General features: G+C 54.3%; 1 protein-coding gene across 1 annotated transcript in view; it reads right to left on the bottom strand.

Moving 5' to 3' along the window:
* LOC128701002 (transcription initiation factor IIA subunit 1) overlaps positions 1 to 17,139 on the bottom strand; it is a 75,392-nt gene that overhangs the window by 35,089 nt on the left and 23,164 nt on the right. The window contains exons 3-4 of the mRNA XM_070079967.1: positions 15,751 to 15,935; positions 10,427 to 10,537 (exon numbers count right to left, since the gene is read on the bottom strand). Coding sequence (XP_069936068.1) covers positions 10,427 to 10,537; positions 15,751 to 15,935 — 296 coding nt within the window. The remainder of the gene's footprint in view (positions 1 to 10,426; positions 10,538 to 15,750; positions 15,936 to 17,139) is intronic.

Raw genomic sequence — 17,139 nt, 5'->3', positions numbered from 1 at the left:
AGGGGAAGGGGACACAGCAACAAGGGGAAGGGGACACAGCAACAAGGGGAAGGGGACACAGCAACAAGGGGAAGGGGACACAGCAACAAGGGGAAGGGGACACAGCAACAAGGGGAAGGGGACACAGCAACAAGGGGAAGGGGACACAGCAACAAGGGGAAGGGGACACAGCAACAAGGGGGGGGAAGGGGACACAGCAACAAGGGGAAGGGGACACAGCAACAAGGGGAAGGGGACACAGCAACAAGGGGAAGGGGACACAGCAACAAGGGGGAAGGGGACACAGCAACAAGGGGAAGGGGACACAGCAACAAGGGGAAGGGGACACAGCAACAAGGGGAAGGGGACACAGCAACAAGGGGGAAGGGGACACAGCAACAAGGGGAAGGGGACACAGCAACAAGGGGGAAGGGGACACAGCAACAAGGGGAAGGGGACACAGCAACAAGGGGAAGGGGACACAGCAACAAGGGGAAGGGGACACAGCAACAAGGGGAAGGGGACACAGCAACAAGGGGAAGGGGACACAGCAACAAGGGGAAGGGGACACAGCAACAAGGGGAAGGGGACACAGCAACAAGGGGAAGGGGACACAGCAACAAGGGGAAGGGGACACAGCAACAAGGGGAAGGGGACACAGCAACAGGGGGACGGGGACCCAGCAACACGGGGAAGGGGACACAGCAACAAGGGGAAGGGGACACAGCAACAAGGGGAAGGGGACACAGCAACAAGGGGAAGGGGACACAGCAACAAGGGGGAAGGGGACACAGCAACAAGGGGAAGGGGACACAGCAACAAGGGGAAGGGGACACAGCAACAAGGGGAAGGGGACACAGCAACAAGGGGAAGGGGACACAGCAACAAGGGGAAGGGGTCACAGCACCCAGGGGAAGGGGACACAGCAACAAGGGGAAGGGGACACAGCAACAAGGGGAAGGGGACACAGCAACAAGGGGAAGGGGACACAGCAACAAGGGGGAAGGGGACACAGCAACAAGGGGAAGGGGACACAGCAACAAGGGGAAAGGGACACAGCAACAAGGGGGAAGGGGACACAGCAACAAGGGGAAGGGGACACAGCAACAAGGGGAAGGGGACACAGCAACAAGGGGAAGGGGACACAGCAACAAGGGGAAGGGGACACAGCAACAAGGGGAAGGGGACACAGCAACAAGGGGAAGGGGACACAGCAACAAGGGGAAGGGGACACAGCAACAAGGGGAAGGGGACACAGCAACAAGGGGAAGGGGACACAGCAACAAGGGGAAGGGGACACAGCAACAAGGGGAAGGGGACACAGCAACAAGGGGAAGGGGACACAGCAACAAGGGGAAGGGGACACAGCAACAAGGGGAAGGGGACACAGCAACAAGGGGAAGGGGACACAGCAACAAGGGGAAGGGGACACAGCAACAAGGGGAAGGGGACACAGCAACAAGGGGAAGGGGACACAGCAACAAGGGGAAGGGGACACAGCAACAAGGGGAAGGGGACACAGCAACAAGGGGAAGGGGACACAGCAACAAGGGGAAGGGGACACAGCAATAAGGGGAAGGGGACACAGCAACAAGGGGGAAGGGGACACAGCAACAAGGGGAAGGGGACACAGCAACAAGGGGAAGGGGACACAGCAACAAGGGGAAGGGGACACAGCAACAAGGGGAAAGGGACACAGCAACAAGGGGAAGGGGACACAGCAACAAGGGGAAGGGGACACAGCAACAAGGGGGAAGGGGACACAGCAACAAGGGGAAGGGGACACAGCAACAAGGGGAAGGGGACACAGCAACAAGGGGAAGGGGACACAGCAACAAGGGGAAGGGGACACAGCAACAAGGGGGAAGGGGACACAGCAACAAGGGGAAGGGGACACAGCAACAAGGGGGAAGGGGACACAGCAACAAGGGGGAAGGGGACACACCAACACGGGGGAAGGGGACACAGCAACAAGGGGAAGGGGACACAGCAATAAGGGGAAGGGGACACAGCAACAAGGGGAAGGGGACACAGCAACAAGGGGAAGGGGACACAGGAACAAGGGGGAAGGGGACACAGCAACAAGGGGGAAGGGGACACAGCAACAAGGGGAAGGGGACACAGCAACAAGGGGAAGGGGACACAGCAACAAGGGGGAAGGGGACACAGCAACAAGGGGAAGGGGACACAGCAACAAGGGGAAGGGGACACAGCAACAAGGGGGAAGGGGACACAGCAACAAGGGGAAGGGGACACAGCAACAAGGGGAAGGGGACACAGCAACAAGGGGGAAGGGGACACAGCAACAAGGGGAAGGGGACACAGCAACAAGGGGAAGGGGACACAGCAACAAGGGGAAGGGGACACAGCAACAAGGGGAAGGGGACACAGCAACAAGGGGGAAGGGGACACAGCAACAAGGGGAAGGGGACACAGCAACAAGGGGAAGGGGACACAGCAACAAGGGGAAGGGGACACAGCAACAAGGGGAAGGGGACACAGCAACAAGGGGAAGGGGACACAGCAACAAGGGGAAGGGGACACAGCAACAAGGGGAAGGGGACACAGCAACAAGGGGAAGGGGACACAGCAACAAGGGGAAGGGGACACAGCAACAAGGGGGAAGGGGACACAGCAACAAGGGGAAGGGGACACAGCAACAAGGGGAAGGGGACACAGCAACAAGGGGAAGGGGACACAGCAACAAGGGGAAGGGGACACAGCAACAAGGGGAAGGGGACACAGCAACAAGGGGAAGGGGACACAGCAACAAGGGGAAGGGGACACAGCAACAAGGGGAAGGGGACACAGCAACAAGGGGAAGGGGACACAGCAACAAGGGGAAGGGGACACAGCAACAAGGGGGAAGGGGACACAGCAACAAGGGGGAAGGGGACACAGCAACAAGGGGAAGGGGACACAGCAACAAGGGGAAGGGGACACAGCAACAAGGGGGACGGGGACACAGCAACAAGGGGGAAGGGGACACAGCAACAAGGGGAAGGGGACACAGCAACAAGGGGGAAGGGGACACAGCAACAAGGGGAAGGGGACACAGCAACAAGGGGGAAGGGGACACAGCAACAAGGGGGAAGGGGACACAGCAACAAGGGGAAGGGGACACAGCAACAAGGGGGAAGGGGACACAGCAACAAGGGGAAGGGGACACAGCAACAAGGGGAAGGGGACACAGCAACAAGGGGAAGGGGACACAGCAACAAGGGGAAGGGGACACAGCAACAAGGGGGAAGGGGACACAGCAATAAGGGGAAGGGGACACAGCAACAAGGGGAAGGGGACACAGCAACAAGGGGGATGGGGACACAGCAACAAGGGGAAGGGGACACAGCAACAAGGGGGAAGGGGACACAGCAACAAGGGGAAGGGGACACAGCAACAAGGGGGAAGGGGACACAGCAACAAGGGGGAGGGGGACACAGCAACAAGGGGGAGGGGACACAGCAAGAAGGGGGAAGGGGACACAGCAACAAGGGGAAGGGGGAAGGGGACACAGCAACAAGGGGGAAGGGGACACAGCAACAAGGGGAAGGGGACACAGCAACAAGGGGGAAGGGGACACAGCAACACGGGGAAGGGGACACAGCAACACGGGGAAGGGGACACAGCAACAAGGGGAAGGGGACACAGCAACAAGGGGAAGGGGACACAGCAACAAGGGGGAACACAGCAACACGGGGAAGGGAACACAGCAACAAGGGGGAAGGGGACACAGCAACAAGGGGGGGGAAGCAACAAGGGGAAGGGGACACAGCAACAAGGGGGAAGGGGACACAGCAACAAGGGGGAAGGGGACACAGCAGCAAGGGGAAGGGGACAAGGGGGAAGGGGACACAGCAACAAGGGGGAAGGGGACACAGCAACAAGGGGGAAGGGGACACAGCAACAAGGGGAAAGGGGACACAGCAACAAGGGGAAGGGGACACAGCAACAAGGGGAAGGGGACACAGCAACAAGGGGGAAGGGGACACAGCAACAAGGGGGAAGGGGACACAGCAACAAGGGGGAAGGGGACACAGCAACAAGGGGAAGGGGACACAGCAACAAGGGGGAAGGGGACACAGCAACAAGGGGGGGGACACAGCAACAAGGGGGACGGGGACACAGCAACAAGGGGAAGGGGACACAGCAACAAGGGGGAAGGGGACACAGCAACAAGGGGGAAGGGGACACAGCAACAAGGGGGAAGGGGACACAGCAACAAGGGGGAAGGGGGACACAGCAACAAGGGGGAGGGGGACACAGCAACAAGGGGGAGGGGGACACAGCAACAAGGGGGAGGGGCACACAGCAACATGGGGAAGGGGACACAGCAACAAGGGGGAGGGGGCAACAAGGGGGACACAGCAACAAGGGGGAAGGGGACACAGCAACAAGGGGGAGGGGGACACAGCAACAAGGGGGAGGGGGACACAGCAACAAGGGGGAGGGGACACAGCAACAAGGGGGAGGGGACACAGCAACAAGGGGGAGGGGACGCAGCAACAAGGGGGAAGGGGACACAGCAACAAGGGGGATGGGGACACAGCAACAAGGGGAAGGGGGACACAGCAACAAGGGGGAAGGGGGGACACAGCAACAAGGGGGAAGGGGACACAGCAACAAGGGGGAAGGGGACACAGCAACAAGGGGGAAGGGGACACAGCAACAAGGGGGAAGGGGACACAGCAACAAGGGGGAGGGGGACACAGCAACAAAGGGGAAGGGGACACAGCAACAAGGGGAAGGGGGACACAGCAACAAGGGGGAAGGGGACACAGCAACAAGGGGGAAGGGGACACAGCAACAAGGGGGAAGGGGACACAGCAACAAGGGGGAAGGGGACACAGCAACAAGGGGGACACAGGGGGGACACAGCAACAAGGGGGAAGGGGGACACAGCAACAAGGGGGAAGGGGACACAGCAACAAGGGGGAAGGGAACACAGCAACAAGGGGGAAGGGAACACAGCAACAAGGGGGAGGGGGACACAGCAACAAGGGGGAAGGGAACACAGCAACAAGGGGGAAGGGGACACAGCAACACGGGGGAAGGGAACACAGCAACAAGGGGGAGGGGGACACAGCAACAAGGGGGAGGGGGACACAGCAACAAGGGGGAGGGGGACACAGCAACAAGGGGGAGGGGGACACAGCAACAAGGGGGAGGGGGACACAGCAACAAGGGGGAGGGGGACACAGCAACAAGGGGGGGGGACACAGGGGGACACAGCAACAAGGGGGAGGGGGACACAGCAACAAGGGGGAGGGGGACACAGCAACAAGGGGGAAGGGGACACAGCAACAAGGGGGAGGGGGACACAGCAACAAGGGGGAAGGGGACACAGCAACAAGGGGGAGGGGGACACAGCAACAAGGGGGAGGGGGACACAGCAACAAGGGGGAGGGGGACACAGCAACAAGGGGGAAGGGGGGACACAGCAACAAGGGGGAGGGGGACACAGCAACAAGGGGGAGGGGGACACAGCAACAAGGGGGAAGGGGGACACAGCAACAAGGGGGAAGGGGGACACAGCAACAAGGGGGAAGGGGACACAGCAACAAGGGGGAGGGGGACACAGCAACAAGGGGGAGGGGGACACAGCAACAAGGGGGAGGGGGACACAGCAACAAGGGGGAGGGGGACACAGCAACAAGGGGGAGGGGGACACAGCAACAAGGGGGAGGGGGACACAGCAACAAGGGGGAGGGGGACACAGCAACAAGGGGGAGGGGGAAGGGGACACAGCAACAAGGGGGAGGGGGACACAGCAACAAGGGGGAGGGGGACACAGCAACAAGGGGGAGGGGGACACAGCAACAAGGGGGAGGGGGACACAGCAACAAGGGGGAAGGGAACACAGCAACAAGGGGGACGGGGACACAGCAACAAGGGGGAGGGGGACACAGCAACAAGGGGAGGGGGACACAGCAACAAGGGGGAAGGGGACACAGCAACAAGGGGGAGGGGGACACAGCAACAAGGGGGAGGGGGACACAGCAACAAGGGGGAGGGGGACACAGCAACAAGGGGGAGGGGGACACAGCAACAAGGGGGAGGGGGACACAGCAACAAGGGGGAGGGGGACACAGCAACAAGGGGGAGGGGGACACAGCAACAAGGGGGAGGGGGACACAGCAACAAGGGGGAGGGGGACACAGCAACAAGGGGGACACAGCAACAAGGGGGAGGGGGACACAGCAACAAGGGGGAACACAGCAACAAGGGGGACACAGCAACAAGGGGGAGGGGGACACAGCAACAAGGGGGAGGGGGACACAGCAACAAGGGGGAGGGGGACACAGCAACAAGGGGGACACAGCAACAAGGGGGAGGGGGACACAGCAACAAGGGGGAGGGGGACACAGCAACAAGGGGAAGGGGACACAGCAACAAGGGGGAGGGGGACACAGCAACAAGGGGGAGGGGGACACAGCAACAAGGGGGAGGGGGACACAGCAACAAGGGGGAGGGGGCAACAAGGGGGACACAGCAACAAGGGGGAGGGGGACACAGCAACAAGGGGGAGGGGGACACAGCAACAAGGGGGAGGGGGACACAGCAACAAGGGGGAGGGGGACACAGCAACAAGGGGGAGGGGGACACAGCAACAAGGGGGAGGGGGACACAGCAACAAGGGGGGGGGGACACAGCAACAAGGGGGAGGGGGACACAGCAACAAGGGGGAGGGGGACACAGCAACAAGGGGGAGGGGGACACAGCAACAAGGGGGAGGGGGGGACACAGCAACAAGGGGGAGGGGGACACAGCAACAAGGGGGAGGGGGACACAGCAACAAGGGGGAGGGGGACACAGCAACAAGGGGGAGGGGGACACAGCAACAAGGGGGAGGGGGACACAGCAACAAGGGGGAGGGGGACACAGCAACAAGGGGGAGGGGGACACAGCAACAAGGGGGAGGGGGACACAGCAACAAGGGGGAGGGGGACACAGCAACAAGGGGGAGGGGGGACACAGCAACAAGGGGGAGGGGGACACAGCAACAAGGGGGAGGGGGACACAGCAACAAGGGGGGGGGACACAGCAACAAGGGGGAGGGGGACACAGCAACAAGGGGGAGGGGGACACAGCAACAAGGGGGAGGGGGACACAGCAACAAGGGGGAGGGGGACACAGCAACAAGGGGGAGGGGGACACAGCAACAAGGGGGAGGGGGACACAGCAACAAGGGGGAGGGGGACACAGCAACAAGGGGGAGGGGGGACACAGCAACAAGGGGGAGGGGGACACAGCAACAAGGGGGAGGGGGACACAGCAACAAGGGGGAGGGGGACACAGCAACAAGGGGGACACAGCAACAAGGGGGAGGGGGACACAGCAACAAGGGGGAGGGGGACACAGCAACAAGGGGGAGGGGGACACAGCAACAAGGGGGGGGGACACAGCAACAAGGGGGAGGGGGACACAGCAACAAGGGGGAGGGGGACACAGCAACAAGGGGGAGGGGGACACAGCAACAAGGGGGAGGGGGACACAGCAACAAGGGGGAGGGGGACACAGCAACAAGGGGGAGGGGGACACAGCAACAAGGGGGAGGGGGACACAGCAACAAGGGGGAGGGGGACACAGCAACAAGGGGGAGGGGGACACAGCAACAAGGGGGATGGGGACCCAGCAACAAGGGGGAGGGGGACACAGCAACAAGGGGGAGGGGGACACAGCAACAAGGGGGAGGGGGACACAGCAACAAGGGGGAGGGGGACACAGCAACAAGGGGGAGGGGGACACAGCAACAAGGGGGAGGGGGACACAGCAACAAGGGGGAGGGGGACACAGCAACAAGGGGGAGGGGGACACAGCAACAAGGGGGAGGGGGACCCAGCACCATGGGGGAGGGGGACACACCAACAAGGGGGAGGGGGACACAGCAACAAGGGGGAGGGGGACACAGCAACAAGGGGGAGGGGGACACAGCAACAAGGGGGAGGGGGACACAGCAACAAGGGGGGAGGGGGACACAGCAACAAGGGGGAGGGGGACACAGCAACAAGGGGGAGGGGGACACAGCAACAAGGGGGAGGGGGACACAGCAACAAGGGGGGGGGGACACAGCAACAAGGGGGAGGGGGACACAGCAACAAGGGGGAGGGGGACACAGCAACAAGGGGGAGGGGGACACAGCAACAAGGGGGAGGGGGACACAGCAACAAGGGGGAGGGGGACACAGCAACAAGGGGGAGGGGGACACAGCAACAAGGGGGAGGGGGACACAGCAACAAGGGGGAGGGGGACACAGCAACAAGGGGGAGGGGGACACAGCAACAAGGGGGGGGGGACACAGCAACAAGCAACAAGGGGAGGGGGACACAGCAACAAGGGGGAGGGGGACACAGCAACAAGGGGGAGGGGGACACAGCAACAAGGGGGAAGGGGGGGGGGGACACAGCAACAAGGGGGAGGGGGACACAGCAACAAGGGGGAGGGGGACACAGCAACAAGGGGGACGGGGACACAGCAACAAGGGGAAGGGGACCCAGCAACAAGGGGGAGGGGCACACAGCAACAAGGGGGAGGGGGACACAGCAACAAGGGGGACGGGGACACAGCAACAAGGGGGAAGGGGACACAGCAACAAGGGGAAGGGGACACAGCAACAAGGGGGAGGGGGACACAGCAACAAGGGGAAGGGGACACAGCAACAAGGGGGAGGGGGACAAAGCAACAAGGGGGAGGGGGACACAGAAACAAGGGGAAGGGGACACAGCAACAAGGGGGAGGGGGACACAGCAACAAGGGGAAGGGGAGGGGGACACAGCAACAAGGGGGAGGGGGACACAGCAACAAGGGGGAGGGGGACACAGCAACAAGGGGGAGGGGGACACAGCAACAAGGGGAAGAGGGGGGACACAGCAACAAGGGGGAACACAGCAACAAGGGGATGGGGACACAGCAACAAGGGGGAGGGGGACACAGCAACAAGGGGAAGGGGACACAGCACACAGCAACAAGGGGGACGGGGACACAGCAACACGGGGGAGGGGGACACAGCAACAAGGGGAAGGGGACACAGCAACAAGGGGGAGGGGGACACAGCAACAAGGGGAAGGGGACGCAGCAACAAGGGGGAGGGGGACACAGCAACAAGGGGGACACAGGGGACACAGCAACAAGGGGGAGGGGGACACAGCAACAAGGGGGAGGGGGACACAGCAACAAGGGGGAGGGGGACACAGCAACAAGGGGGAGGGGGACACAGCAACAAGGGGAAGGGGGACACAGCAACAAGGGGGAAGGGGACACAGCAACAAGGGGGAGGGGGACACAGCAACAAGGGGAAGGGGGACACAGCAACAAGGGGGAGGGGGACACAGCAACAAGGGGAAGGGGACACAGCAACAAGGGGGAGGGGGACACAGCAACAAGGGGAAGGGGACACAGCAACAAGGGGGAGGGGGACACAGCAACAAGGGGGAGGGGGACACAGCAACAAGGGGGAGGGGGACACAGCAACAAGAAGGAGGGGGACACAGCAACAAGGGGGACACAGGGGGGACACAGCAACAAGGGGGAGGGGGACACAGCAACAAGGGGGAGGGGGACACAGCAACAAGGGGGAGGGGGACACCGCAACAAGGGGGCGGGGGACACAGCAACAAGGGGAAGGGGACACAGCAACAAGGGGGAGGGGGACACAGCAACAAGGGGACACAGCAACAAGGGGGAGGGGGACACAGCAACAAGGGGGAGGGGGACACAGCAACAAGGGGAAGGGGACACAGCAACAAGGGGGAAGGGGGACACAGCAACAAGGGGGAGGGGGACACAGCAACAAGGGGGAGGGGGACACAGCAACAAGGGGGAGGGGGACACAGCAACAAGGGGGAGGGGGACACAGCAACAAGGGGGAAGGGGACACAGCAACAAGGGGGAGGGGGACACAGCAACAAGGGGGAGGGGGACACAGCAACATAAGTGGATGTTAAAGATATAGTTGAGTCACATTGATGTTAGGAAATATTTTCTTCAGTCAGGATGTGGAACAATCTTAAGAGTGATGTAGTGGAGGCAGGAACCATACACAGCTTTAAGAAGAGGTATGATATAGCTCATGGAGCAGGGAGAGTAGACCTAGTAGTGACAAGTGAAGAGGCAGGACCAGCAGCTATGACTCTACCACTGCAACCACAAATAGGTCAGTACACACTAACCTACACTCGTTTAAAACTAACCACCAGGGTCTGCAGGGTGACCACCAGGGCCCCCAGGGTGACCACCTGGGCCTGCAGGGTGATCACCTGGGCCTGCAGGGTGACCACCAGGGTCCCCAGAATGACCACCAGGGCCCCCAAGGTGACAACCAGGGACCCCAGGGTGACCCACTCCAGGGACCCCAGGGTGACCCACTACATGTATGGTTTACTGGAGAAGAACTCTAACACACTACAAGAGAGGACCCGATCCAAGGACCGGGAGCTGTATAACAAGTTACCTGGGTGGCAGCAATGTGGTTATACTGCTGCAACTGTGGGGGCAGGGTAATACCGTTGTCCTCCAGTGCCTGGTTCAACTTGCGCTGGATGATCTCTGCTGCACGGCTGGCCTGCAAGATGCAACATGGATCTCAACATCTCTAATATACCAACATTGCAAACACTTGTGGTTCAAACCTCAACCGGTCTGTGGGTATTAGCCCTTTCAGGGTCCGTGCCGTAGATCTACGGCTTTACGTTCAGGGTCCAAACCGTAGATCTATGTCATGAGCTCAGCTCACTGATAAGCTGTGAGCAGTAAATCTGGCCCTAGATATGAGAGAATACATCTATGTGGTATGTGTGCACCACATAAAACAAAGCTTGCAGCACACAGTGCATAACGAGAGAAAAAACTGAGACCATAATTTTCGATTAAAACAGCGACTTTGCTGCAGTGTTTTTTCGTATGTTTTTGTATAGTTGTATTTGCAATTTCTTGGTCTCATTTGATAGAATGGAAGATATATTACAGAAATAGAGATAATTTTGATTGGTTTTAGTACTGGAAATGGCTTGAAACTGAGCTCAAAGTAGCAGAAATGTTAAATTTTTGCCGATGTTCAAGAGTAAACAAATGACCTCACATGTCTAATACACGCCGGCTGGTGGGTCTAATATATGTTTAATACACGCCGGCTGGTGGGTCTAATATATGTTTAATACACGCCGGCTGGTGGGTCTAATATATGTCTAATACATGCCGGCTGGTGGGTCTAATATATGTTTAATACACGCCGGCTGGTGGGTCTAATATATGTCTAATACACGCCGGCTGGTGGGTCTAATATATGTCTAATACACGCTGGCTGGTGGGTCTAATATATGTCTAATACACGCCGGCTGGTGGGTCTAATATATGTCTAATACACGCCGGCTGGTGGGTCTAATATATGTCTAATACACGCCGGCTGGTGGGTCTAATATATGTCTAATACACGCCAGCTGGTGGGTCTAATATATGTCTAATACACGCCGGCTGGTGGGTCTAATACATGTCTAATACACGCCGGCTGGTGGGTCTAATATATGTCTAATACACGCCGGCTGGTGGGTCTAATATATGTCTAATACACGCCGGCTGGTGGGTCTAATATATGTTTAATACACGCCGGCTGGTGGGTCTAATATATGTCTAATACACGCCGGCTGGTGGGTCTAATATATGTCTAATACACGCCGGCTGGTGGGTCTAATATATGTCTAATACACGCCGGCTGGTGGGTCTAATATATGTCTAATACACGCCGGCTGGTGGGTCTAATATATGTCTAATACACGCCAGCTGGTGGGTCTAATATATGTCTAATACACGCCGGCTGGTGGGTGTAATACATGTCTAATACACGCCGGCTGGTGGGTCTAATATATGTCTAATACACGCCGGCTGGTGGGTCTAATATATGTCTAATACATGCCGGCTGGTGGGTCTAATATATGTTTAATACACGCCGGCTGGTGGGTCTAATATATGTTTAATACACGCCGGCTGGTGGGTCTAATATATGTCTAATACATGCCGGCTGGTGGGTCTAATATATGTTTAATACACGCCGGCTGGTGGGTCTAATATATGTCTAATACACGCCGGCTGGTGGGTCTAATATATGTCTAATACACGACTGCGGGAGGGACTAATATATGTCTAATACACGCTGGCTGGTGGGTCTAATACATGCCGGCTGGTGGGTCTAATATATGTCTAATACACGCCGGCTGGTGGGTCTAATATATGTCTAATACACGCCGGCTGGTGGGTCTAATATATGTCTAATACACGCCGGCTGGTGGGTCTAATATATGTCTAATACACGCCGGCTGGTGGGTCTAATATATGTCTAATACACGCCGGCTGGTGGGTCTAATATATGTCTAATACACGCCGGCTGGTGGGTCTAATATATGTCTAATACACGCCGGCTGGTGGGTCTAATATATGTCTAATACACGCCGGCTGGTGGGTCTAATATATGTCTAATACACGCCGGCTGGTGGGTCTAATATATGTCTAATACACGCCGGCTGGTGGGTCTAATATATGTCTAATACACGCCGGCTGGTGGGTCTAATATATGTCTAATACACGCCGGCTGGTGGGTCTAATAGATGTCTTAATACACGCCGGCTGGTGGGTCTAATATATGTCTAATACACGCCGGCTGGTGGGTCTACAATACACGCCGGCTGGTGGGTCTAATATATGCTGGTGGGTCTAATATATGTCTAATACACGCCGGCTGGTGGGTCTAATATATGTCTAATACACGCCGGCTGGTGGGTCTAATATATGTCTAATACACGCCGGCTGGTGGGTCTAATATATGTCTAATACACGCCGGCTGGTGGGTCTAATATATGTTTAATACACGCCGGCTGGTGGGTCTAATATATGTCTAATACACGCCGGCTGGTGGGTCTAATATATGTCTAATACACGCCGGCTGGTGGGTCTAATATATGTCTAATACACGCCGGCTGGTGGGTCTAATATATGTCTAATACACGCCGGCTGGTGGGTCTAATATATGTTTAATACACGCCGGCTGGTGGGTCTAATATATGTCTAATACACGCCGGCTGGTGGGTCTAATATATGTCTAATACACGCCGGCTGGTGGGTCTAATATATGTCTAATACACGCCGGCTGGTGGGTCTAATATATGTTTAATACACGCCGGCTGGTGGGTCTAATATATGTTTAATACACGCCGGCTGGTGGGTCTAATATATGTTTAATACACGCCAGCTGGTGGGTCTAATATATGTCTAATACACGCCGGCTGGTGGGTCTAATATATGTCTAATACACGCCGGCTGGTGGGTCTAATATATGTCTAATACACGCCGGCTGGTGGGTCTAATATAAGCTGGTGGGGGTCTAATATATGTCTAATACACGCCGGCTGGTGGGTCTAATATATGTCTAATACACGCCGGCTGGTGGGTCTAATATATGTCTAATACACGCCGGCTGGTGGGTCTAATATATGTCTAATACACGCCGGCTGGTGGGTCTAATATATGTCTAATACACGCCGGCTGGTGGGTCTAATATATGTCTAATACACGCCGGCTGGTGGGTCTAATATATGTCTAATACACGCCGGCTGGTGGGTCTAATATATGTCTAATACACGCCGGCTGGTGGGTCTAATATATGTCTAATACACGCCGGCTGGTGGGTCTAATATATGTCTAATACACGCCCGCTGGTGGGTCTAATATATGTCTAATACACGCCGGCTGGTGGGTCTAATATATGTTTAATACACGCCGGCTGGTGGGTCTAATATATGTTTAATACACGCCGGCTGGTGGGTCTAATATATGTCTAATACACGCCGGCTGGTGGGTCTAATATATGTTTAATACACGCCGGCTGGTGGGTCTAATATATGTCTAATACACGCCGGCTGGTGGGTCTAATATATGTCTAATACACGCCGGCTGGTGGGTCTAATATATGTCTAATACACGCCGGCTGGTGGGTCTAATATATGTTTAATACACGCCGGCTGGTGGGTCTAATATATGTTTAATACACGCCGGCTGGTGGGTCTAATATATGTCTAATACACGCCGGCTGGTGGGTCTAATATATGTCTAATACACGCCGGCTGGTGGGTCTAATATATGTCTAATACACGCTGCCTGGTGGGTCTAATATATGTCTAATACACGCCGGCTGGTGGGTCTAATATATGTCTAATACACGCCGGCTGGTGGGTCTAATATATGTTTAATACACGCCGGCTGGTGGGTCTAATATATGTCTAATACACGCCGGCTGGTGGGTCTAATATATGTCTAATACACGCCGGCTGGTGGGTCTAATATATGTCTAATACACGCCGGCTGGTGGGTCTAATATATGTCTAATACACGCCGGCTGGTGGGTCTAATATATGTCTAATACACGCCGGCTGGTGGGTCTAATATATGTCTAATACACGCCGGCTGGTGGGTCTAATATATGTCTAATACACGCCGGCTGGTGGGTCTAATATATGTCTAATACACGCCGGCTGGTGGGTCTAATATACGTTCACAAATGTGGTAATATTATTTATACAGTTATTACAATATTGCATAACAGTAAATCTTCTATTTTTTGGTTTGAATAAAAATTCATTATGTGAATAAAAAATCAAAATGGAATTCATTTGTAAAACCTGAAAACATAACTAATGAACAGAGGAAATGTTAGTTTAGTGCCAGGAATACTTACATTGTTTATTCTGGACCCTATTTTGAAATTGGAATATTTTGAACTTTGCACTAAATTGGCCAAATTACCAATTTCTGCTCACTTTATTTTGATGTTCAAACAGTTGACTTGGCGATTTCTTGTGCACAATTGATAGAATAGAAGTAATACTAGTGAAATAGCTAAGAATTTGGTCGACTGGAGTAATATAATTGGCCTAAAATGGGAGTCAAAGTCGGCAAAATCGCCAATGCGTAAATATCACCGACACATCAAAATTCGCAAGAGCATAATTTCGTCAATTTTCCATCAAATTTCATACTTTTTGTTTTATTACCTTCAGAAAAATATTCTCTATGATTTCATAAGAAAAAAATAACAATTATTTTTTGAAAATTCTTGGACCCTGGTGTGCACTTCGAAATTTGGCCTCTGGACCCTGAGAGGGTTAATGCTGGCACCAACATGCTAGTAATGCTGGCACCAACATGCTAGTAATGCTGGCACCAACATGCTAGTAATGCTGGCACCAACATGCTAGTAACTACTACACTAACTACTTACGATGGCACAAATTACTATATTTCAACTTTACGATGGTACAACTTTATGATGGTGTGACAGCAATAACTGGCGAGATAAACTTAAGATAATTCCCAATATGAGGCAACAAGTCCCTAATTTGTCTTCATTTATTGACATATCAATAATGATATTTACTTACAATAATTAGTTGTTTACTGACTTATTCACTGACACTCGTTCTTTATTTAATTACTGTATATTTTAGACTCACACAATGTACTTCAGACTCACACAATGTACTTTAGACTCACACAATGTACTTTAGACTCACACAATGTACTTTAGACTCACACAATGTACTTTAGACTCACACAATGTACTTTAGACTCACACAATGTACTTTAGACTCACACAATGTACTTTAGACTCACACAATGTACTTTAGACTCACACAATGTACTTTAGACTCACACAATGTACTTTAGACCCACATGATGTACCTGAGACTCACATGATGTACCTGAGACTCACATGATATACTGTTGACTCACCTCAAGGGAGAAGGTATGGGCTGCAGTAGGAGAGCTGAGGATGGCCTGTAACTGCTGCCCAGCCACACCGTTGGCCAAGGCGGATGAGGGTACATGTATGGTGATGGTCTTGGGCACACCGCCGGCCTGTTGGGCAGGCACCGTGATCTGCACTGGCACCAAGCTTGCTGCGAGTGATGTTGCACCTGCAATATTCATACATGGTGTTGTAGCAACCACAACCTGCCTGGTGTACTCCCATAGTACATTATGTCCAGTTGCCACTATCATTATTACCTGGCTAGTGTACTCCCAGAGTATATTATGTCCAATAAGCCTTACCTCAATTGTAGGCAAATTACTAGAGTCAATTATAGCTGATATTATAAGAAGCCATCTGGATAAGCACAGCTTGATTAATGATACTCAGCATGGATTCACGAGGGGCCGTTCCTGACTAACTAATTTATTAACCTTCTTCAGTTAAGCTTTTGAGGTCGTTGATCATGGTAAAGAATTCAATATTGTTTATTTAGATTTTAGTAAGGCTTTTGATAGAGTACCACACCAGAGACTGTTGAAGAAAGTGGCAGCTCATGGCACTGGGGGAAAAGTGCTGTCATGGATCGAGTCATGGCTCACTAACAGGAAGCAGAGAGTATGCTTAAATGGGGTTAAATCCAAGTGGGGATCTGTAACAAGTGGCATTCCACAGGGATCAGTCTTGGGCCCGTTGTTGTTTATAATATATGTCAATGACCTTGATGAGGGAATTACTAGTGATATCAGCAAATTCGCCAATGACACAAAGATAGGTAGGATAATTGATTCAAACGTAGATGTTAGGGAACTTCAGGAGGATTTAGACAAACTCTGTTCTTGGTCAGAAAAGTGGCAGATGCAGTTCAATGTAGATAAATGCAAGGTTCTGAAGCTCGGGAGTGTCCATAACCCTAGTACTTATAAGTTAAATAATGCAGAACTTAGCCATATAGATTGCGAAAAGGACTTGGGGGTTATGGTGAGCAGCAACCTTAAACCAAGACAGCAATACCTAAGTGTACGTAATAAGGCAAACAGATTATTGGGATTTATATCAAGAAGTGTAAATAACAGAAGTCCAGAGGTTATACTGCAGCTTTATACATCATTAGTAAGGCCTCATCTAGATTACGCAGCTCAGTTCTGGTCTCCATATTACAGAATGGACATAAATTTGTTGGAAAACATTCAGCGAAGAATGACTAAATTAATACATAGCATTAGACGTCTTCCCTACGAAGAGTGATTGAAGACTCTTAAACTACATTCACATGTAAGACGAAGAATGAGGGGAGACATGATCGAAGTGTACAAGTGGAAGATGGGTATTAACAAAGGGGATATATATAAGGTCTTGAGGATATCTCT

The sequence above is a fragment of the Cherax quadricarinatus genome, unplaced genomic scaffold, assembly GCF_038502225.1.
Source record: "Cherax quadricarinatus isolate ZL_2023a unplaced genomic scaffold, ASM3850222v1 Contig61, whole genome shotgun sequence".
Lineage (NCBI taxonomy): Eukaryota > Metazoa > Arthropoda > Malacostraca > Decapoda > Parastacidae > Cherax > Cherax quadricarinatus.
This window is presented reverse-complemented; position numbering and strand designations above follow the sequence as displayed.